This window comes from Spermophilus citellus (assembly GCF_964194105.1).
Source record: "Spermophilus citellus genome assembly, chromosome: 2".
NCBI classification, from domain to species: domain Eukaryota; kingdom Metazoa; phylum Chordata; class Mammalia; order Rodentia; family Sciuridae; genus Spermophilus; species Spermophilus citellus.
The window spans coordinates 210,416,616-210,439,489 of NC_138183.1; the positions used below are offsets into that span (position 1 = coordinate 210,416,616).

The 22,874-nt window shown below is 35.4% G+C and overlaps 1 protein-coding gene across 3 annotated transcripts in view; it reads right to left on the reverse strand.

The window, feature by feature from the left end:
- Window positions 1-1,122: 1,122 nt before the first annotated feature.
- PIK3C2A (phosphatidylinositol-4-phosphate 3-kinase catalytic subunit type 2 alpha) overlaps window positions 1,123-22,874 on the reverse strand; it is a 111,414-nt gene continuing 89,662 nt past the window's right edge. For 2 of the 3 annotated variants that reach the window (XM_081280906.1, XM_081280907.1), the window contains 12 exons: window positions 22,662-22,791; window positions 17,444-17,580; window positions 14,355-14,524; window positions 13,524-13,680; window positions 12,702-12,811; window positions 10,006-10,213; window positions 8,526-8,650; window positions 6,535-6,652; window positions 6,374-6,446; window positions 5,956-6,065; window positions 5,743-5,868; window positions 1,123-1,967 (listed from right to left, as the gene is read on the reverse strand). In XM_081280906.1, the coding sequence (XP_081137032.1) occupies window positions 1,785-1,967; window positions 5,743-5,868; window positions 5,956-6,065; window positions 6,374-6,446; window positions 6,535-6,652; window positions 8,526-8,650; window positions 10,006-10,213; window positions 12,702-12,811; window positions 13,524-13,680; window positions 14,355-14,524; window positions 17,444-17,580; window positions 22,662-22,791 (1,647 nt within the window). In that variant the 3' untranslated portion in view covers window positions 1,123-1,784. Of the gene's footprint in view, window positions 1,968-5,742; window positions 5,869-5,955; window positions 6,066-6,373; window positions 6,447-6,534; window positions 6,653-8,525; window positions 8,651-10,005; window positions 10,214-12,701; window positions 12,812-13,523; window positions 13,681-14,354; window positions 14,525-17,443; window positions 17,581-22,661; window positions 22,792-22,874 lie in introns of those variants that run through there. The other variant, XR_014020498.1, reaches the window with a different exon arrangement.

Below are 22,874 nucleotides of genomic sequence, written 5' to 3' on the forward strand. Positions count from 1 at the left end.
TTGTGGGGAGGGTGGGATGCTGGGGATCAAACCCAGGGCCTTGTGTGTGCTAGGCAAGCACTTTTCCACTAAGCTACAAACAGATCATTAGTGTTAGGCACCAAAAATTTCAAGTTTGTTATTTTAAAATGTTTATTTCTGCTCTGTAGGTATCATTCATATTAAACATTTGCATACTTTATAAAAATTCTGTTCTGGACAACTGAATTAGAGATTGTCTATCTTTGATACTCTTTTTTTTTTTAAAGCTTTTTTTTTTTTTTTTTAAAGAGAGAGAGGAGAGAGAGAGAGAGAGAGTGAATGAGAGAATTTTTTTAATATTTATTTTTTAGTTCTCGGCGGACACAACATCTTTGTTAGTATGTGGTGCTGAGGATCGAACCCGGGCCGCACGCATGCCAGGCGAGCGCGCTACCGCTTGAGCCACATCCCCAGCCCTCTTTGATACTCTTTACTGCATATTTTGTCAGTTTTCTCAGAAGGACCAGATTGCTACATCTCTGTTACCATTTTAAAAGTATCTGAATTTCCATTCTAACCATGAAAGTTATTACATATATGTATTTATCTAAACAAAATTATGTCTGAAGGTGAATAGTAAAAAAATGAGTGTTATACTTAATGGTTATAGTGTAATAATTTCATTTCTATCCCTTATGATTTCTGAATCTCACTGTATGATGGAAAATAATTCTTATATGTGAACATACAATGTTTACAAATGTCAATTTATAAGATGAACTCTCATAAAGATGTTTGGACCCTACAATCTTTGTCTGGTTCCTTTCTGTAAAGAGTCTATACTACTCATGGAGTTCTAACGCAAACAGGAATGGGCACAGGAGTGGACGATTTTCACTGGCTTAATGACAAAGTAAATATATATGGAAGTGAAATTATCCAGGTTCAATTTACACCCCAAGGAGTTAAGTGTAGGATTATTATGGAATGATAGAATTTATTATACAAGTATATCAACGAATCTTATTCAGTACTGGGCAATGAAAACTTAAATAGATTGATGGTTAAAATAAGTAACACAACAGAAGCAAAGAAAATTATGGTTTTTTGGGAAAAACATCAGTAAATGTACACAATGTTTTGTCCTTAATAAACTAAAAGTGTGGGGAAATTACTTGTTATTTATTAAGTCAGGAAAAAAAATCAGAAATTAAGTGCCAGTGATGCATATAAAGTTAAGTAAGGCACCATTATTTACAACTTCAGCAATTGGCACTTATTCTGAAAAAGGCTTTAACAAATGAATAAAAAACTTCTATTTTCTATAAACTACTTAGTAGTTCTTAACATAGTTATCTATTATTTGTGCTTTGCTTTTCAGCCCTACGAATAGCAGCTGCATTTTACGGTAACATTCTGCATCTTTTCATTACTTTGGTGTTTGTGAACTTAAACAGTGGTAAAAGCTGTAAAAGGTGCATAACAGAAAAACAAATGTACTATGTCTGTATAGGAAACAATGCAAAATGGATGGCTGAACTGATATAGTACTACTTCAAAAGTCTTTTTCAGGACTTATCAAGGTTAGGATTTGTAACATTTTAAATGACTTTAAAACAGTAATGGCTTCCTGAAATTTTTTTTATAAAATTTAGTTACCTGACTATTGGTCCAACTGATGTGTTAAAATACAGTAAGTATATTTAACTTTATAATTTTTGCACAAGTATAAAAATACTATACAAAATTCACAAATCTTCATGCATTCATGTATACACACATTTATAACTCTTCTTGCTTCCAAATCTGAGAAATTCACTAGATTACAAGTAAGTTGCTGCAGTCAGCTGATACCATTTAACTGTTTCTTTGCTCAAGTTGAAATCTTTCAAAGGCAGAGTTATTCCACCCAAGAAAAAATTCTCCCGCAGAGATTCTGCACTGAGTACACTCAGCTGAAGTTCTCTTTGTCTTAGGGTTTCTTTGCTATATCCATTGTACACAAGCTATAGCAAAGGATAAAAAGAAAAAGTAAAATTACATATTAACATTTTTGATTTCTTGGAATACTTTCAGCAAAATGTGAATAATGAATGACATCATGATGATATGGTTTGCCTCAATATTTCAGAAGCACATTTTCTATTTCAGGAGTCTTGGGTTGCATTATTATTCCTGTGAATGTTTGATATAAGAGATGTTTAAAGCAGAACCAATCCCACTGGTTGTCTAAAAAATAAAAACTCGAAACATGTTTTTTTTCTTAGATGGAGGTGATGGGGAAGGGAAAAGATATTACATGGCAGTTACCTTAAGATGATCTAATACATGGGAAAAGGGGGAAAAAGGAAGAAACTTGGGAGGGATAGCATAATTAACAATTATTTTACAAAAACAGAGGGAAATTTTTTTGCTGTGGGTAGTAAGGCAGTTGAACATAGGGCCTTGGGCATGCTAGGCAAGTGCTCTACCCAGCCCTTTATCTTTTGACTTATTAAACACCAATTAGGAAAAGTACTACTTATTAAACTGCTAAGGCTTACCTTGAACTGCCTCAGCCTCTTGAGTAGCTGGGATTACAGGCATGTACCATTGTGACTGGCTAGAATTTTCTTTTTGTTATCTTTTTTTCTGTAGAATCTATGTACCATGAAGTTATAATTTTTCATAATTCAATATGAACTTCTCATAATTAAATGACTTTTAGTAAAACTGTAGTTTACAGCAAACCTAGAGTGCTGCGAAGCTAATTCTATATCAAGTTCTCATCACAACATTTAGAATTTTAATTTTTCCATAAAGCCTCACCATAAATTCAAGAAACATCTCTTTAATCATAAGTCTTATTGATTGGCTAAAACAACTTAAAAAAACCTGTCCACATTTCATTTTCTTTTTTTTTTTTTAAAGAGAGAGAGAGAGAGAGAGAGAGAATTTTTTAATATTTATTTTTCTTAGTTTTCGGCGGACACAACATCTTTGTATGTGGTGCTGAGGATCGAACCTGGGCCGCACACATGCCAGGCAAGAGCGCTACCGCTTGAGCCACATCCCCAGCCCCCACATTTCATTTTCTTGACAGTATAACACTAACTAGGAAAAGTACTACTTTTCTGAGAATAATACCAATAGGTCTTTGCCAAGGATTGAATATGTTTTTAAAGAGAAAGCATCTTCTTAGGTTTTAATTTGTAACCATGATGAAATTCAGATTTCCTTCCTATAGCTATCCAGACACTTCTGTACAGAAGTAACATTAAGGTATAAAAATACTGTGATTTATACAAAAGAAGTGATTAAATTAAAGGGCAAGGGCTGGGGATGTGGCTCAAGCGGTAGCGCGCTCGCCTGGCATGCGTGCGGCCCGGGTTCGATCCTCAGCACCACATACAAAAAAAAAAACAAAGATGTTGTGTCCGCCAAAAACTGAAAAAATAAATAAATATTAAAAAAATTCTCTCTCTAAAAAAAAAAAAAATTATAAATAAATAAAAGGGCAAGGTAGAGGGACTTCAGCAGATCTAAGGTTAGTGAACTTATTAGTTGACCACAAGTATCTCAACTAAGTCACAGTTATGCTCCATACTGTTAGCTGATGATTTTCTTACTGCTTTCTTTTTTTTTTTTTTAAAGAGAGAGTGAGAGAGGAGAGTGAGAGAGAGAGAGAGAAATTTTTTTTTAATATTTATTTTTTAGTTCTCGGCGGACACAACATCTTTGTTGGTATGTGGTGCTGAGGATTGAACCCGGGCCGCACGCATGCCAGGCGAGCGCGCTACCGCTTGAGCCACATCCCCAGCCCTCTTACTGCTTTCTTTCTTTCTTTTTTTTTTTTTTTTTTAAAGAGAGAGTGAGAGAGGAGAGAGAGAATTTTTAATATTTATTTATTTATTTTTAAGAGAGAGTGAGAGAGGAGAGAGAGAATTTTTAATATTTATTTATTTTTTTAGTTCTCGGCGGACACAACATCTTTGTTGGTATGTGGTGCTGAGGATCGAACCCGGGCCGCACGCATGCCAGGCGAGCTCGCTACCGCTTGAGCCACATCCCCAGCCCCTCTTACTGCTTTCTTTTCCTTCTTTTGGTACCAGTGATTGAACTTAGGGGCACTTAACCACTGAGCCACATCCCCAGCCCTTCTTATGTTTTATTTTAGGACGAGTCTCTCTAAGTTGTTTAGGGCCTTGCTAAGTTGCTGAGGCTGGCTTTGAACTCGAGATCCTCCTATCTCAGTCTCCTGAGTTGCTGGGTTTACAGGAATGCTGCACTGTGACCGGCCTACAGCTTTTGATTTTGAGCACTCTATATTAAGAGGGTTACTGAGAGAGATTCAAACACATTCTAAGGGGCTGGGAACATAGTTCAGTGATAGAGTATGTGCTTGTTAGTATACTGGTTCAATCCCTAGCACCAAATTAAATGAGATTCAAAGGAGAATTATTTTAAAACTATAACCTATCAGATGAAGGAGAGAATACTGAAAATGTTTTACTAGGAGGAGCATTTGAACTCCAATTATCTGAAGGGCTGCCATGAAGAAGGAAGAAAGGAGTAGTTTTCTGTGGCTCCAAGAGGTATAACTAAGATTCCACAGGTGACTATATGGCATCAAGACTTCAGCTCAGAGCTGGGGATGTGGCTCAAGCGGTAGTGTGCTCGCCTGGCATACGCGGGGCACTAGGTTCGATCCTTAGCACCACACACAAATAAAAAAATAATAATAAAGATGTTGTGTCCACCAAAAACTAAAAAATAAATATTAAAAAAAAAAAAGACTTCAGCTCAGTATAAAAAGTAATCTAAGGGGTTAAGAATGTGGCTCTATGGGCTTGGATTGTGGTTCAGTGGTAGAGCATTCGCCTAGCATGTGTGAGGCCCTGGGTTCGATCCTTAGCATCACATAAAAATAAATATTTTTTTAAATATTTATTTATTTTTTAGTTTTCGGCGGACACAACATCTTTGTTTGTATGTGGTGCTGAGGATCAAAACCGGGCCGCACGATGCCAGGCGAGCGTGCTATGGCTTAAGCCACATCCCCAGCCCCCCCCCCCAAACAAAAAAGATTTATGGTACACTGAGTACTTAGCATGCATGAGTCCTTTGGTTCAATCCTAGTACCTCAAAACAAATCTTAAAGTTGGTAGTTGCCCAGGACAAACTAGATAACTGAGAAGTATTTAAACACAAAAGCAATGAAGAACAACTGCTTGAGAATATTGTAGAGGAGGTTCATGCATTGGAAGGGAAATTCGCCTGGCATGCGTGCGGCCCGTGTTCGATCCTCAGCACCACATACAAACAAAGATGTTGTGTCCGCCAAAAACTAAAAAATAAATATTAAAAATTCTCTCTTTAAAATAAATATTAAAAATTCTCTCTCTCTCTCTCTCCCCTCTCTCACTCTCTCTTTAAAAAAAAAATAAAAATAAAATAAAATAAAGTTGTTGATAAACCTTTATTTATCTATATGCGGTGCTGAGAATTGAACCCAGTACTTCACATATGCCAGGCAAGTGCGCTACTGCTGAGTCACAGCCCCAGCCCTTTAAAATCTTTTTTTTTTTTTAATTTTTAGTTGTTGATGGACCTTTATTTTATTCATTTATTTACATGTGGTGCTGAGAATTGAACCCCGTACCTCACACGTGCTAGCCAAGCACTCCACCACTGAGCCACAACCCCAGCCCAATACCTAAAATCTTTACATTTAAAATATCTTAAAATTTAAATCTCAAAAACAACAAATCTAGGAAATTTTTAGAAATGATTTTAACCTACCATTTCATTGAATGTTGGATTCCTAGTTTTTCGTGAAATTTTGGTTTTACGTTTGGATGTCTTGTGGGTATCTGGAAGTAGGTATGTTTTGACATATGGATTTGGATCAGCCCCATCTTCAGTAACCTATAAAGAAAAGCAATTCCTTAACAGTAATGCTTTCTACTAAGGCATCAATTTCTTCTATAACCATCATTATTTGTGATCACTCACAAGATCTTTGATGTGCATCACCATGATGAACAGAGTACCATTTCGGTAAGAGACAGATAACTTCACTGCTCCTCCTATTTGGCCTGGAGTAGGACTGAAGGGACCTGCACCTGAAAATACAAATATTTTTTCTCCTTATTTTATCCTGCTTGCAGTGGTTTAAGCTTCAATAAAACAATTTTGCTTTACTTCCAGAACCTCTGCATGTGGGTTGGGGAGACATACAGTAGAAGAAAGTAAAGAACCTGGTAGGTCACTGTTTGGAAAGTTAACTTTATCCAGAAGTAGACTGGCTTAAAAAGAATACTCTCTTCCCATTCTCATGGACCAGCAGACCACCTGTCACTCTACCACATTCACTGAGAAGTTAGATTTGCAGGCCATGAATTACCAACAAAGAGAAAAAAAGTAATCTCACCTGCAGACCTAGCTATTCCTTCAGCTTTCTCATCACGAATTAAAGGGTGGAAAAAAGTACAAACAAGATCACACTAAGATTGAAGAGAAAAAAGATTAATTAGTTTTATGGGGCACAAAGGATATATTATTATTTTATCACTTATTACATAGGAAGCTTACCTCTGCTACATCTGTTGAAGCACTCATCAAATTCTGTAAATAACTGTTCAACTCAACTTTCCTCTTGGCTGCTACATCTTTTATGTGTGTTCTTCCTAGAACCATCCTATTAGGAAAGCTATAAAATAAAATAAAATAAAAGGTGGAATTTGCCAGGTGTAAGTGGCACATGCCTGTAATTCCAGCAGCTCAGGAGGTGGAAGATCCAAAGTTCAAAGCCAGCTTCAGCAATTTAGCAAGGCGCTAAGCAACTCAGTGAGGCCCTGTTTCTAAATAAAATACAAATTAGGGCTGGGGATGTGGCTCAATGGTTGAATGCCCGAGTTTAATCCCCAGTACAAAAAAACAAAAGTGGAATTAAAATTATTTGATCTGGGGGCTGGGGATGTGGTTCAAGTGGTAGCACACTTGCCTAGAATGCATGAGGCACTGGGTTCGATTTTCAGCACCACATAAAAACAAAGATATCCTGTTCACCTAAAACTAAAAAATAATATTAAAAAATATTTGATCTGGAAATATTTATAGAATCAAGTACAATGCTTCCTTACAAATATGCTTTTTTACGTACTTCTTTTTCTCCCCCCCCCCCCAACCCTGCCCCATGGGGACTATACCCAAGGGCACTTTACCACTGAATTATATCCTCAGCTTTTAAAATTTTATTTTATTTTTTTTGGGTACCAGAGATTGAACTCAGGGGCACTCAACCGCTGGGCCATATCCCTAGCCCTATTTTGTATTTTATTTAGAGATAAGATCTCTCTGAGTTGCTTAGCACCTCACTTTTGCTGAGGCTGGCTTTGAACTTGAGATCCTTCTGCCTCAGCCTCTTGAGCTGGTAGGATACATGAGTGTCACTGTTCCTGGCTTAAATTTTATTTTTGAGACAGGGTCTCACTAAGTTGCTGAGGCTATCCTCAAACTTGAAATTCTCCTGCCTCAGCCTTGCGAATTGCTGGGATTACAGATGTGCAATATCATGCCCTGCTACTTCTTTACATACTTCAGGATAAAAGTGGATTCTTAAACAGTTATATAGTATTTTTTTCTGTAATTTATCTTCAAAGTACAAGAGACAAAACAATTCAATTAGCCATTTTCATTTTCTACTATTCTCAACTTTAATCATTCACAAATATTTATCAAATCTGATCTCTGAAAGAATCATTACTTAAATCAACCACAGCCATTGTAAAAATCAATAGAATACCCAAATAATGACAGGGCCTAAATCAGGTACTGAAAGGATAATCTCTTTGGTGGCAGTAGAAAGAAAAGACTACATATGGAAATTAATACTAATACCACTTTGCCTCTTTGTTACTTTTGAAATTTAGTCTGAAACGAATTTGAACAACTTGACACAAGAAATCTGTTCATTAAGCCACTATAAAACTAGGTTTCCAAAGGGTATCAGATACAAAACTAAGCCCTAAGATTGTGATTAACAGTTTTAGTGATATCTTTTTTAGTTTGTTAGTTATCAGAGGAGCTCAGTATGGCTCATGATTATCTCTGTAGTGATTCAGCAAGAGACTTTTTAAAATCAATATTACAAATTATCTTCTGTTGCTTGATATTGTAGAAACAACAAAGTCAAAAGCTTCAACTAAAATTAGGAGTTTGGAGAATTCCACATTTTAAGATCTTGATTAGGGCTGGGGATACAGCTCAGTTGATAGAGTGCTTGCCTCACATGCACAAGGCCCTGGGTTCAATCCCCAGCACCACAAATAAATAAATTAAATAAAGGTATTGTGTGTATCTATTAAAAAAAAAATCTTGATTACATAGACCTTTTTTTTCATTCAACAAAAACTTACAGCTCCTTGTCTATGTCAAGTTCTGTATTAGGCTCTCGTGATACAAAAGAAAATAAGCCAGATATTGTCTATAGTATATAAGTGCTAACATAAAGCTTTTAGCTGCATTTGAGAAAAATTGTTTCCTACAAAAAAGAATTAATTTGTACAAGAATGGGAACATACCCAGGTAACTTCCAAAGTGGAAAAATAATACTGAGCTTATTGTGAAGTTCCTGAAACTCGTCAAATGTCCGGAATACAAATGATGATTCAAGCTGTCCTTCTCTCAAAATTCGGACTACATAAATCTGAGAAGAAATCACACAACAAGTAGATTAAATTTATAAGAAACTTCCTTTCCTGACAGAAAAAGAAATTCATAGTCCAAGTGCTTTTATTGGTAAAATATGCCAACAACAAGAAATAGCAAATATGTCATTGTATTTATAGTACATAAACTGCATTCTAAGAGTGATAATAGCAGGGCATGGCAGTGCTAGCCTATAATCCCAAGTACTTGGGAGGCTGAGGAAGGAGGATTGAGAAGTTCAAGGCCAATCTGGGTAACTTATGGAAACCCTATGGTAGAGTGCCCCTGGGATCAATTCCCAGTACTAGGGGGGAAAACACTGGTGACCATAACCATTGTGAGGTATATAAATAAGAACTTGAAAGTAAAAGCCATTTTATTTACAGGATTAAATGTAATAAATTTACTTTCCAAATCTATAAAGTTAGTGCATATCCAGTAAAAATGGTAAAAAGTAAGTTAAGAAAGCAAATAGGAAAAAGGAAAATAAAACAACTATGGGGTGGGTGATGAACATTTAAACTATTATGTTATACAGTACTTTAAAGAGCATAATACCAGTACAGAGAAGTAGATATACCCATAGAAATCAGAAATAAATTCAGGGATAAGCACTTATATAAACTAGAATTAAAGGTGCCATGATAAATCATGAGGAAAAAAGTACTACTCAATAAGATGGTTAAAATAATGAATTTCTAAAACCTACCAATTCATCAAAAAATTTAAAAACTGAGTGCTGTGCTGAGAGATAAAAACATTAACACACGAGGTGGGTGTGTTAAGTCAGTGGTAGTGCTTACATAGGCACAAAGCATTGGATCTGACCTTCAGCACCACAAAAATGAGTGAATGAATACATAAATAAATAAATTTAGCACAAGGGTGAAAACACTACAGATGATAATGTATATTATATCATGTATAATATATCACATATATTCAAGTGGGTAAAAAATTCTATTTTTATTTAAAAACAAATTGTGTAGCTGTGTGTGCTATAATACTTTATTAGAGGGTAGAATGGGAGCTTAAAACTTTTTGATTTGATTTATATTGCTTAAAATGTTATAATTAGCAAAATTTACCTCTGAAAAAATTGAAGGAATGAGAAAGCATTACTCTTTTAGCCCTCATAATTTTAAAGCACCTTTAACAAGAAATAAATGTCAAAATACCAATAAATACCATATAAATACCACAAAAAATTAGGGATGCTTCAGATACATTTATTTTTGGCCCACCCATGGATGATATGAGCATGAACAGAACAAATCCCTGGAATTCTAGTAGAAGGGCATATGAAGGACAACAATAATGCATGCACAATCGTCTACCTAAAACCAAACTTACATAGTGTTTATCGGGGTTGTATTTCTTATGATATGTGAAAACAGAAACTTCCTTGATTCGACCATCTTGTCTAAAAGAGTATGTTTTGGGTGAAAATGAAAGGATGGGCTCATCATTAGAAGGAAGACCAGAAAAACGTAGCTGAGCAAGATTGTGAATGAAGAAATTAAACTTTGTGGCAATGCTTCCCAAACTTGATTCAATCAGCCTGCAAAATAATCAGAAAATGTGTTAACAGCAAATCTCCATGGAAACATATGCTAAATTCTTTCAACATAATATCATATGAAAACACTTTCATTTCTTTTTTTAAAATATTTTTTAGTTGTAGATGGACACAATACCTTTATTTTATTTTATTTATGTTTTTATGTAGTGCTGAGGATCAAACCAATGCCTCACGCATGCGAAGCAAGCACTCTACCCCTCAGCTACAGCCCCAGCCGCCATTTTCATTTCTTTTAAAATATTAAGCCAATTCTCACTCTCCCTGTGTTCTTTAGGCCAAAGACCTTTTAAAATATATCTCACCCCAACAAAAAAATTTTTACCACCAGAAAGAAATGACGCTTTTTGGAGGAAGGATTGAACTCAAGAGCCCATGACTACTGGAGCCACATCCCCAGTCCCATTTTGTATTTTATTTAGAGACAGGATCTCACTGAGTTGCTTAGCACCTCGCTAAGTTGCTGAGGCTAGCTCTGAACTCTCAATCCTCCTGCCTCAGTCTCCCAAGCGGCTGGCCTTACAGATGTGAGCCACCACACCAAGCTTATTTTTCTGAGCCCTATGAGGTGCAAGACTAATTAAAGAGCTATTAGGAATAGATGATAACAGATAATTCTAAAAAGATGACTTTGCTATTTTATTATAAAAATCCAAATTTAAAAAATTATGTCAAATAATAGAATGTAGAATTTGGTGTCAGATTTCTTTTGGATAATCACAATTTCACTCATTTAGGAAAAAAAGATAAAATGGAGAGTTTGGCAGAGATAATTTGGAAAGTAGGCCTGGATAAAACATTTCAGATAAGAAGACAAGATTCAGAAACTGGGTTAAGGAACCCAGAGAATAAGAGATTCAGAGAAGCATGAGAACTTCCAACACAGGTTTTGCCTTGCTGTGGACTTGAATGTTTGTGTTCCCTAAAATTCCTATATTGAAACCCCAACCTCACCGTGAATATATTTGGAAATGGAGCCTTTAAGGAGGTAATTAAAGTTAAATAAGGTCATTAGGGTGAAGACTTGATCCAACAGCTGTGTGCTTATAGGAAAAGATGAGAAAGAGAGAGACACACAGACATACAGATACACACACACAAACTATGTAAGGACAAAGCAAGAAAGTGTCATCTTCAATCTACAAAGGGAATCCTCATCATAAACCTAGTCAGCTGGCTTCTTGATCTTGAACTCTGAGATAATAATAATGGCAATTTTGTTATAGAAGTCCAAATAGACAAATGCATGCCTGTTTTGTAGTCTTGCCTAGGGGAGCCAATGAATCTCTTTCAAAATACAAAACAAAGCCAGTCAATACCTAAATTGTCAGGATTTGTTCAGAAGGCTATACAATAGTCAGCTCACTTCAATTCAGTTTGGCCCAGATTGCTAAGACTAGGGAAGTCCAGGGTAATATTACAGAACTCCTCTCCACCAAGAGGAAGAAACCAAGAAAAAAAAAGAGGGAAAAGAATGTGAGCTCAGTCAGGAATGACTGCACATAACTATAATCCCAGTGACTTGGGAGACTAAGACAGGAGGATTGAAAATTTGAGGCCAGCCTAGATACTGTGTCTGGGCATGGAATGTAGCTCAGAGGTAGAATGTTCCTGGGTTCAATTCTCGGGAATTGGAGAAAGGGGGGGGGGGCACAGAACATGACCTCATGTGTCCTTTCCCGGTATGGTTTTATGATGATGTGGCAGCAGTACCCAGTGACCAACCAGGTTACCAGACTTTGAGAACATATTTGCCAGGAAGATCTGCTTCTAAGGCAATAATAATACAATCAAATGCCCCACTGGCATATGTGTTTCAAGTACTATGTCACACAGTAAGTTTACTAAGGGCATTGTCCCAGAGTTTGCTGTTTTAAGCACTTAGGGTATCTGTGAGAACTGTTAAGGTAGAATCCTGAAAAACAGATTAGCACAGAAATCAGTTCAGAAAGAAACCTGAAAGAGGTACTTGGTCCTGTAGGAAACATGCTTCTTAGAACTAGTTCATAAATAGAATTTTATAACTGGGTCCATACATTAAATAACTTTGAGATCATATTTTGAAATAAATTATTTTTAAAAGACTATTGCAAATCATTCACATTACTTCAGTAAGTAAACTTTTTTTTTTTTGGTTGCAATGCTGATGATTACTCAGGGCCTCATATGGTAGGCCTGTGCTCTATCACTGAGCTACCTCCCCAGCTTAAATAAATTTTGACACCTATTATTTGCTAAATACTATGAATCATAATTTTTCCCTCTAAATCAGATTTTTGGTAAATAGTATTTGTTTAAATTAGGTAAAGTTAATATTTAATTTAAAGGTAAATTAAAAAGGTAAAGGGCTTGCTAGCATGTGTGAGGCCCTGGGTTCAATTCCTCAGCAATGCAAAACAAACAAAGAAAGGTAAAACAAATCAAAGCCAAATTACATGTGTCTTCAACAATATACTTAAATATACCATACCTAGTAAAAAAAATTGTAGCTTCTGCATCTGTGGTTTGGGGTTGAAGAGCATCTCTAACATATTTCAAGTCCTGAACACTTGTAAGTTCTGGTAACCCTGAAGGAATCATCTGTAGGAGAACAAAAAAAAGTTATGTGAGTTAAATTTTCTGCTGATCAAGTATTTAGAAATAAAGCAAACAAAAATAATCACAGTTTTGAGAAATCTGTTATTGTTTAGGGGACCTACGTGATTCTCTTACAAATGAGAAAATCTAAGCAAAAGAAGTCAAATGACTTGATGAATCACAAAGCATGTTTATGAATAAAAGTTATGAAATCCAGACCTCTTTTTGTTTAGGTCTCAGATTCTACTACCACATCAATTTTAGTCAAGATAATCATAGCACAGGTTATTTTTTTTCATCTTTTACTTAAGTATAATACATATCCACAAAAGTACAGAAATTCTAAAAGTACATACAGCTTGATGAATGTTCACAGTCTGAACACACTCCAGGTCAAGACACAAAATATTCACCAGGCTTCCAGATGTTCCTCATAGGCTTTATTAACTTCTCCTCATTCTCTGGGTCACTACTCAGTTGACTTATCTCTTACATTTTACATAAATGGAGCCACACAGGATATACTCTAATATTTTTTAAATGTTTGCTTATTTGACATAGCTATAATTTTATAATATTTCAGTTAATAATAAAGCTGACATTTGTGACTATAGTAAACTTTATTCCAAAATCACAAAATATCCTTTTTTTTAGGTATTATAACACAAATGCACTTATAGAAAATTAATTAAATGCTTTTAAAGAACGGAGTTACCAGTGAAAGTAGGTTAAGAAAGAGGTTTGTTTGCTTTCTTATCAAGTTGTAGGCCTGACAGCAAAGGTCCACAAATAATTGGAAGCGAATGGTTGGCTTTTCACCCCCATTGATGACATATGCCATATCAGACGTAAGCACAAAAGGAGCTCGATCCCTGTTTAAAATGAAAGAACACACAGAATATTATTATTTTTTAAATTTTTTTATTTGTTTTAATTAGTTACACATGACAGTTTAGTGACCTTGACATATCATACATTTGAATGAGATGGGATATAATTTCAACACCCAGAATATTATTTAGAGTAGATATGTAAGTAGTGCTATTGCTGTTGCATGATTATTAAACTAAGTCATCTGAACTATAGCAATTTCCAAGTAGGAAAGGTATCAGGAAGTTTTGAATTTCTATAATTCTTGAATATTCACATTTTCAGAAAAGCCAAGATATAATATTTTCATTACTTAGACAGAAGTTATATGTGAAATTTTATCCAAGATGATATTTATAAATTTACATACCTAAAGACAGATCTAACAGTATGTACAAATATACAGAAAGAAGTTATGAAAATGAACTACTTCTAACAGCACCACAACTATATATAATAAAATACACGACAATTCATTTCAACAAAGTTTACATACACACTCACAATTGCCTATTATGTGGTAAAGTTATCTCTCAGGGACTTTTCATCCTTAATTAGGCTCAAAAAGAGACACAAAGCAAAGCATAGGAAAGGGCAAGGTTTGAGCCATTAATTTGTGACACAAGACATGTGTCTTTTCTTTAGTAAAAGTAATATTAAGAATATAATATTATACCTTTTGAAGCTACCAAACATCTGCGCATGGCCCAAAAACTTCCCAAAGTCAATGTGGAACATATGTCCTGTACTTCGAAGCATTATATTATCATTGTGTCGATCACAGATGCCTAAAACATAGGTAGCTACACAGCATCCAGCACAAGAATAAATAAAATTTTCAGAAGCCTATAATAAAGATAAAAAATTATATTAAGAAAAAATTATTTTTATTTGATTTATATGTGTGTGTACACACACACACACACACACACACACACACACACACATACACTCAATTATTTTTTAGTTGTTGAGGGACCTTTATTTATTTATTAATTTATATGTGGTGCTAAGAATCAAATCCAGTGCCTCACACATGCTAGGCAAGAGCTCTACTGCTGAGCCACAACCTAGCCCCGAAAAAATTATTGTTATAGGAGACAATGTTTACAAAGATTAAAGTAGTTCATCGCTCTTTAAAAACACAATCATTCTAGGCATGGCATCTGCCTGTAATCCCAGTGACTAGGGAGGCTGAGGCAGGAGGATCACAAGTTCAAGGCTGGCCTCAACAATTTAGAGAGACCCTAACTTAAAATAAAAAATAAAAAGGGTTGGGGAAGTAGCTCAGTGGTCAAGTGCCCCTGGTCAATCCCTAGTACAAACAACAAATAAACAACAACAAAAAAAGCTGTAATCTACTTTCTCAGCTTGTATAGGTTATAATAATAAAAACCAGCCTTTTCATATTTCAAAAACAAAGCCACTCTAGCTTTTTTCTTCTACAAGGTAGAGATCTTGCTATTCCCTACCGTGAATAACTTTGAAACACCATGTTTGTGGAACCCTGCTCCACATACCCTTGTGCTCCTTACCACAAGAAGCATTACTGGGACAAAAATTAATCTAAATACAAGAGTTTTATTTTCTCTAGTTGTAGGAAAGACTTGTGAAACAAAGTCAGCTCAGGGGCTGGGACTCTAGTTCAGTGGTAGAGGACTTAACCTAGCAAGCCTGAGGCCCTGGGTTAGATCCGCAACATCAATAGGGGTAGGGGAAAGAAAGTCAGTTTATACCTTGAAACATTCAATAATAACAATTACTGTATTTTGTGACTTCCTAATGTGTCATCAGAAAATTTCTTGAAGGTAGACACCTTATTTCACTTCAGTTCTGCATGTCCTAGGGACTATTAAAATTACTAATATCATACAGATACAGCAAGATACATATAATGAATATTTTTACATTTTATTCTCAAAATACTGTATTTCTGAGGGCTCAGTCATATGGCTATACTTGTCCATGTGGTTAAATTTTATTCTATAATCCTCCAGAATCATTAACAAAGATGATGATGTGATAACAGCAGGAGTCTAGCACAAACCAAGTGCACAAACCTTTCTCTGTATACATTAGCCTATTTAAAATCTCACAACAAACCAATAACTCAGGTATTATTATTACTGTCATTTTACAGATGAGAAAAACCGAGACAGGTTAAGTCATCTACCCAAGATTACATAATTGGTTAGAACCAGGATTTAAATCCAATGTGTCTCCATTATGCTATATTCCTTTTAACATATTAAATTACATAAAAATGCACAAAAGTTACTTAAGATATGCTACTTGACAATTATTTTGTTTCAAACAACTTACCAAGAATCACAAAAGAGATAACATTACTATGAACAAGCACTGACCTCTGCTGTATTGCTTCCTCCAGACCACAAAGAAAGAAAAGGGAATAATCTTACAGTTTAAAATGACCCACAAAGGAAAAAATTATCTGCTTTACCTACATAAGTCAACAGATGGTACTTTCATATCCAAAAGTGATACAATAGCCAGGGCATGGTGGTACATGCCTGAAATACAAGCAACTTGGGAAGCTGAGGCAGGAGGATCTATAAAAATTTGAGGCCAGCCTCAGCAATTTAGTGAGAACCTCGGCATCTTAGCCAGACCTAGTCTCAAGATAAAAAATTAAAAAGGAGACGTAGTTAACTGGTAAAGGGCCCCTGGGTTCGATCCCTAGTACCACAAAAAGAGGAAAGAAAGGAGAGAGAAAAAAAAAAAGATGTGACAGAATAATGGTATATAAACTAAGCAGCTAAATGACATTAAAACTGGGATCTTCTATCACTATGCAAGAGTTCATGGGTCATTAATTTTTTAATTTGCTTTAATTAGTTATACCCATGGGTCTTTCTTAAGCCAAGTTTAGGATCACGACTGGTCTATATCCTAATCCTAAGAGATTGCTTTTTTTTTTTTTTTAGCAATTTTTAAAAATATTTATTTTTTTGTTTTATGTGGACACAATATCTTTATTTATTTTTATGTGGTGCTGAGGATCGAACCCAGTGCCTCACACATGCCAGGGCAGCGCACTACCACTTGAGCCACATTCCCAGCCCCGAGATTGCTCTTTTTGATATGTAATTCAAATTAATACTAATACAAAAAAAAAAAAAGATACTCCCAATAATACAATTTTCTCTGTTGTGTGTTCTCTCATGCTCTCTTGTGCATGCTCTTCCTCTCTTTATATACACATGCAATACACTCATTTAATTCTCATAATAACCTTATGATACTATCATTTTTACAGCCATAGTATATACAATAATACCATAATATAAACTAAAATAGTTTACAGCAGAGTTCATTGAGGCACAAAGAAGTTAAATAACTTGCCTAAGGCCCTGTAGCTGATGAGTAACTTGGGGCCTGCATTTAAGCCCAGAGGCTAGCCCATAATATATGCTCATAAGTACAAACCATTTAGCTGTTCTTACTCATTTCTACAACTTCTTCCAAGGTCTTAGGAAAGCATAACATTCTGAGTTATAAAAATACCGCTGGTTTGCTGACCTTTAAGTACATGTTTATAATATTTTGAAGGTAATTTAGCTTAAATTCACTTATATTCCTGCCATTAAATTCCATCAGTTTTATATTCTTTTCTATACCTACAGAAAGACATTGTTTTCTTGACTTAGAATAAACAGTTACTCTCCAGAATTGTACAATGAACTCAAAATCTTTGTAATACATTTTTGACAAAGTTATTAAGAAATAAAGAGACATGCTAATCACCTTTTCATATTCTTCTTCAGAGGGATTGTATTTCCTCAGCCATTCTGCAAGTGGTTTATCCTTAAAGGATCCAGTCACACCATATTCCACTTGGATTTTTCTGAGGGTATCTGAAGCAGGAACTAGTTCCACCATGCCTTTTAACAATAAAATATTAAACTATGTGAAAACATCTCCCAAAATTAAGCCTTTTAAAAATTTACAGCTAAAAAAAAAAAATTTATAGCTTTCACTGGGTATGGTGGTGCACACCTGTAATCCCAGTGACTCATGAGGCTGAGACAGAAAGATGACAAGTTCAAGGCAACACAGTGACTTTGACTCAAAAAAAAAAAAAAAAGGCTGGGGATGTAGCTCAGCAGTAAAGTGTCCCTGGGTTTAGTCATCAGTACCAAAAGAAAAAAAAAACAAAAACCAAAAAACAGAAAATTACAGTTTGCAATCTTGGACAGAAGGCATCAACTAGCAACTATCAGTTTCAAAGAAAATCAAGTCTGGCAGGGTATGCTAAAAAAAGTAAATAATCATAATTGTTTTGTATTTCCAAAGAATCCAACATGTGAAAGTTGATTTTTTACTATATGAGACTCTATAGTCTATACTCATGTGCTAATTCCCAAGTGATAATAATTTTGATTACAAACTAGATGATAATAACTTCACTGGTAAAGTTACTTACAGATACATAATGTTCCATTTCAGCATGAAAAACTGTCTCTCATTGTATATTTGGGAAGATAAGAGTATTTCAGAAAATATTAGGCCCTTTCAATGGGATGAACAGATTAAGACCATCCTTGTTATATACTTAAGTCTCAAATATGTGTTTTGTCTTCCCAACGAAAATGTTGCTGGCTTGGTAAACTGTTTTACCTTATCTCTGCAATTCCTTTAAAACAAGTTATCAAATAAATAAATTATGGCATATCTATACAATGGACTATAGTGAGGTGGGTCTCTATATCCTTAAGTAGGACAGTCATTAAAATAATGCTTTAAAAATAAAATCCAGATGAAGAACTGTAATGCTTAAAAAGAAAAACTGTTGGAACATATATAAAATAGTTCTTGAAGACTATGTAAATGGTAATACCTTGTAAGCACGATGCCTAGAATTAAGAATAGAGAGGTATGGAAGAAAACCAACATTTACTTTTACATAATTTACAAATTACATAATTTATATATTTTTAAATGAAGGATATATATTTGTGTTAAAAAATAAATGAGTGGAGTTGGACGAGTGGCACAGGCTTGTAATCCCAGCAGCTTGGGAGGCTGAGGCAGAAGGATTGTGAGATTGAAGTCAGCCTCAGCAAAAGCAAGGTGCTAAGCAACTGAGTGAGACCCTGTCTCTAAATAAAATACAAAATAGGGCTGGGGATGTGGCTCAGTGGTTGAGTGCCCCTGACTTCAATCCCTGGTCGCCCTCCCCCACCAAAAAAGATCTGGAAACAAAGATCTGCTTCAGATAAAAAGAGAGTGGAGGAAACCCAAGTTGACCAAAGCCTCCAAGGACACCATGAAAGAAAGTATGCAAGGCCAAGTTCTAATTCTAGATTATATTTTGGTTGTATCATCTAGTTTACAGTTCATAGTGACAACATTTTTCAATGAGTGCCCCCAATTTTAATTCTATGTCTAATGATTATGTACAAAACAGTGAATCAATGTGTGTAAAATATACAAAGTACTAGATACATTCCCTGATCAGAGAGAACAGATCATCAATCCAGTGGGGAAGATATAAAACATGAAGAAAGTAAAACTAATATAAAAGTTAATAAAAAATTAATATAAAAAACTAATATAAAATTAATGTCTGGTGACTATAGAATAAAACTGCTCAGTTTAGACAAAAGAGACAGTGGTATAGGCTGAATTGCTTGTGAAAAGCTTCACAGAGGATGTGTGCTATGATTTCTTTTTCTTTCTTTCTTTTTTTTTAAGTTGTCAATGGATTTTAATTTTATTTATTTATATGCGGTATTGAATCCAGTGCCTCACAAATGCTAAGCACTCTGCCACTGAGCCACAACCCCAACCCATGATTTCTTCATTGAGAAATAAGGATATAAGTTGGGTGCAGTGTCACACACTTGTAATCCCAGCAACTTGCGTCACTGAAACAGGAGGACTCCAAGTGCTAGACCAGACTCAGCAAATTAGTGAGACATTGTCCCCAGAAATAAAAAGGGTTGGGGTGCAGCTTAATAGCAGAGTACCCCTAGGTTCAATTCCCAAAAATACAAAGAAAAAAAAAAACGAAGGATACAGTGAAATAATACAAGTAGAAAGCTTATCACAGGATAAGACACTTAAGAATTTCAAAATGAGAATGAGGAAGTCCAGCTATAGAAACAAAATATGGTAACAACAAACAATCTAATTGAGATGATAAGCTTGTACTGAGAAGTCTTGATAAAATAATTCACATTTATATGAAAATTAATCAACAATAATTCTTTTTTTTTTAAATTTAACTTTTATTCATTTTTAGCAAGAATTCTTTTTCTTTTCTTTTTTTTTTTTTTTTTGGTGGTGCTGGGATTGAACCCAGGGCCTTATGCATGCAAGGCAAGCACTCTACCAACTGAGCTATATCCCCAGAATTCTTAAATTGACTTGATTTCCTAATCTTTTTTTTTTAAAGCCTCCCTTTTCTCAGAAAGTGATTTTATGAGAGAGAATTTTTTTTAATATTTATTTATTTTTTTTAGTTTTCGGCGGACACAACATCTTTGTTTGTATGTGGTGCTGAGGATCGATCCCGGGCCTCATGCATGTCAGGCTAGCGTGCTACCGCTTGAGCCACATCCCCAGCCCTTGATTTCCTAATCTTGACAAGATAAAGTCTGCACATCTAAATTTGAGCAAGTAAGGTTATAGACTCTAATGTCCTGATGGATAAGAGAGAGAAATATGGAAGCGGGTGATAATACAACGAAGACAAGTAATTAAGTGGTAAAGCACTTGCCTACCATGAATGAGGCTCTGGGTTGGATCCCCAACACCACATGCAAAAAAAGAAGAAAAACAAAACAACCTAAATTGTACTTGAGGTAGCAATCACCCCAAGGGAAATTTCTCGTGGCACATCACCAGGATTGGTCCTTTGGCTTTTCTTGGTAAACGCTTTTCCCAATGACTTAGCAGAAGCTATGGAATATATGTTCTTTAAGTTCATACAAACTAAGAAGTTCAATAACAGATGGTAAGAATGAGAGTTTACGCCAGGCATGGTGGCACACGCCTGTAATCCCAGTGGCTCATGAAGCCGAGGTAGGAAGAATCTGAGCTCAAACCCAGCGCCAGCAATAGCGAAGCACTAAGCAACTCAGTGAAACCTGTCTCTAAATAAAATACAAAATAGGGCTGGGGATGTGGCTCAGTGGTCGAGCATCCCTGAGTTCAGTCCTCAGTACCAAAAAAAAAAAAAAAAAAATCAGAGTTTACTTATTTTTTTAAGTTGAGTGAGTGTGTGTGTGTGTGTGTGTGTGTGTGTAGTACTAGGAATTGATTGAACCCAGTGCTGAGGCTCAAGCACTTTCCTACTGAGCTACAACCCTAACCCTAGGATCAGATTTTAAAAGGAATCAAAGAAAGTGAAAAGCAGTGGATCAAATATAACAAAGTTAATAGTTAATGTCTACACGTGAGTCTAAGACACAAAATGTACAAGAACAGAACAGTCAGGACATGACTTAGGAGCTACTATCATGAAGACTTATTGGTTTTAGTTGTATGTAACCTTTACGTGTGAGGCACTTTGCCCACTCTTTTGTATTCTTCCAAATTCAGGTGTCTCTCCTAGAATGGATTGCTTAAACCCTTTTACGAGGAAAACAACCAGGTGATAAGGTAATTTAAAGTCATCTATGATAAATAGCTAAAGAATGCAGAACTCAAGATCTGAGGCCACAATACCAGCAACCTTTAATGAGGGATCCAACTTAATTATATAATATTCTATGAAGAGATCTGGAATCAATGGGTAAAAGATATCAACAATCAGTCCTAGTATTCAATTGAGTACAAGAAAGAACTTTACAGCTATCACCTATTCTGGATAGGATCAATTGCCTTGGACTACAATGAATTCCCTTCACTGTTAAGTATTTAAGTACAAACTTTTTTTTTTTTTAGAGAGACAATTTTTAATATTTATTTTTTAGTTCTTGGCGGACACAACATCTTTTGTTGGTATGTGGTGCTGAGGATCGAACGCGGGCCGCACGCATGCCAGGTGGGCGCGCTACCACTTGAGCCACATCCCCAGCCCTTAAGTACAAACTTAATGGCAAATATTAGAAGGATGACTAGATAAGGTAATATTTCAGGTGACTTCATAGTATTCAAAAAACTATTTGTTCAATAATAATAATGAAGGCAGGTGTGGCGGCACGTCTGTAATCCCAGCAACTCTGGAGACTGAGGCAAAAGGGTTCCAAGTTCAAAGCTAGCCTCAGCAACTTTGAGTCCCTAAGCAACTCAGCAAGACCCTGTCTCAAAAATAAAATAAAAAGGACTGGGGCTAGAGTTATAGCTCAGTGGTAGAGTGCTTACCTCACACTGTGAGGTACTGGGTTCGATCCTTAGCACCACATAAAAAATAAATAAATAAATAGATAAATAAATAAAGATATTGTGTCCATCTTTAAAAAAAGATAAATAAAAAGGACTGGGGATGTGACTCAGTGGATAGGTACTCATGGGTTCATCCATAGCACTAAATAAATAAACAAACAAATAAATAAAAAATGATGATGATGATTGCCATTTAGTGAGCCCATAATACATAAACAGCTAGGTTGTTTAGCATTATCTCAAAAACTTATTTGATAAAAAAGTAAAAATCTGCTCTTAAAAAACTTTTCAAATTACTCTTTTATTCTGTAGAAATGAAACAAAGTTGGTTTCACTTAGATATGGTTTTCTTTTTAGTTCAAAAGCTAAAGTCTATAAAGTCCTCCTTGAGTTAATTAATAGATACCTCTGAGAACTACAAAGCATTTATTAGGGTATACACTGAATTGTATTTTTAAAGCAAGTAATCATTAACAATTGAATGAATAAAGTAACACTAGATTAAAACAAGAAACAAGAGAAGCCATGGTGCCTCTATATCAGGACCTTTATGACAGATACATTCTGAGCTGAGTGGGGGGTGGGGTGGGGTGGGGGGGGAAGGATACCAAGATACAGCGAATAGACTTACCTCGATCTCTGCCAGTTGAAAGACATTTGAAAATTACCATCCTCAGGTCTAGTCCTTCTTTAAGCCAGATCTTATCCATAATCTTTATCATTTGTAAAGCTAACATATCCTGCCGAAGATCTTCACCAACCTTGAAATCAAGCAAACAAAATGAAACTTGCACTTTTCCAAAAGACTTAATAGATTACATACTATAAAAGCTGGGGGACAAGG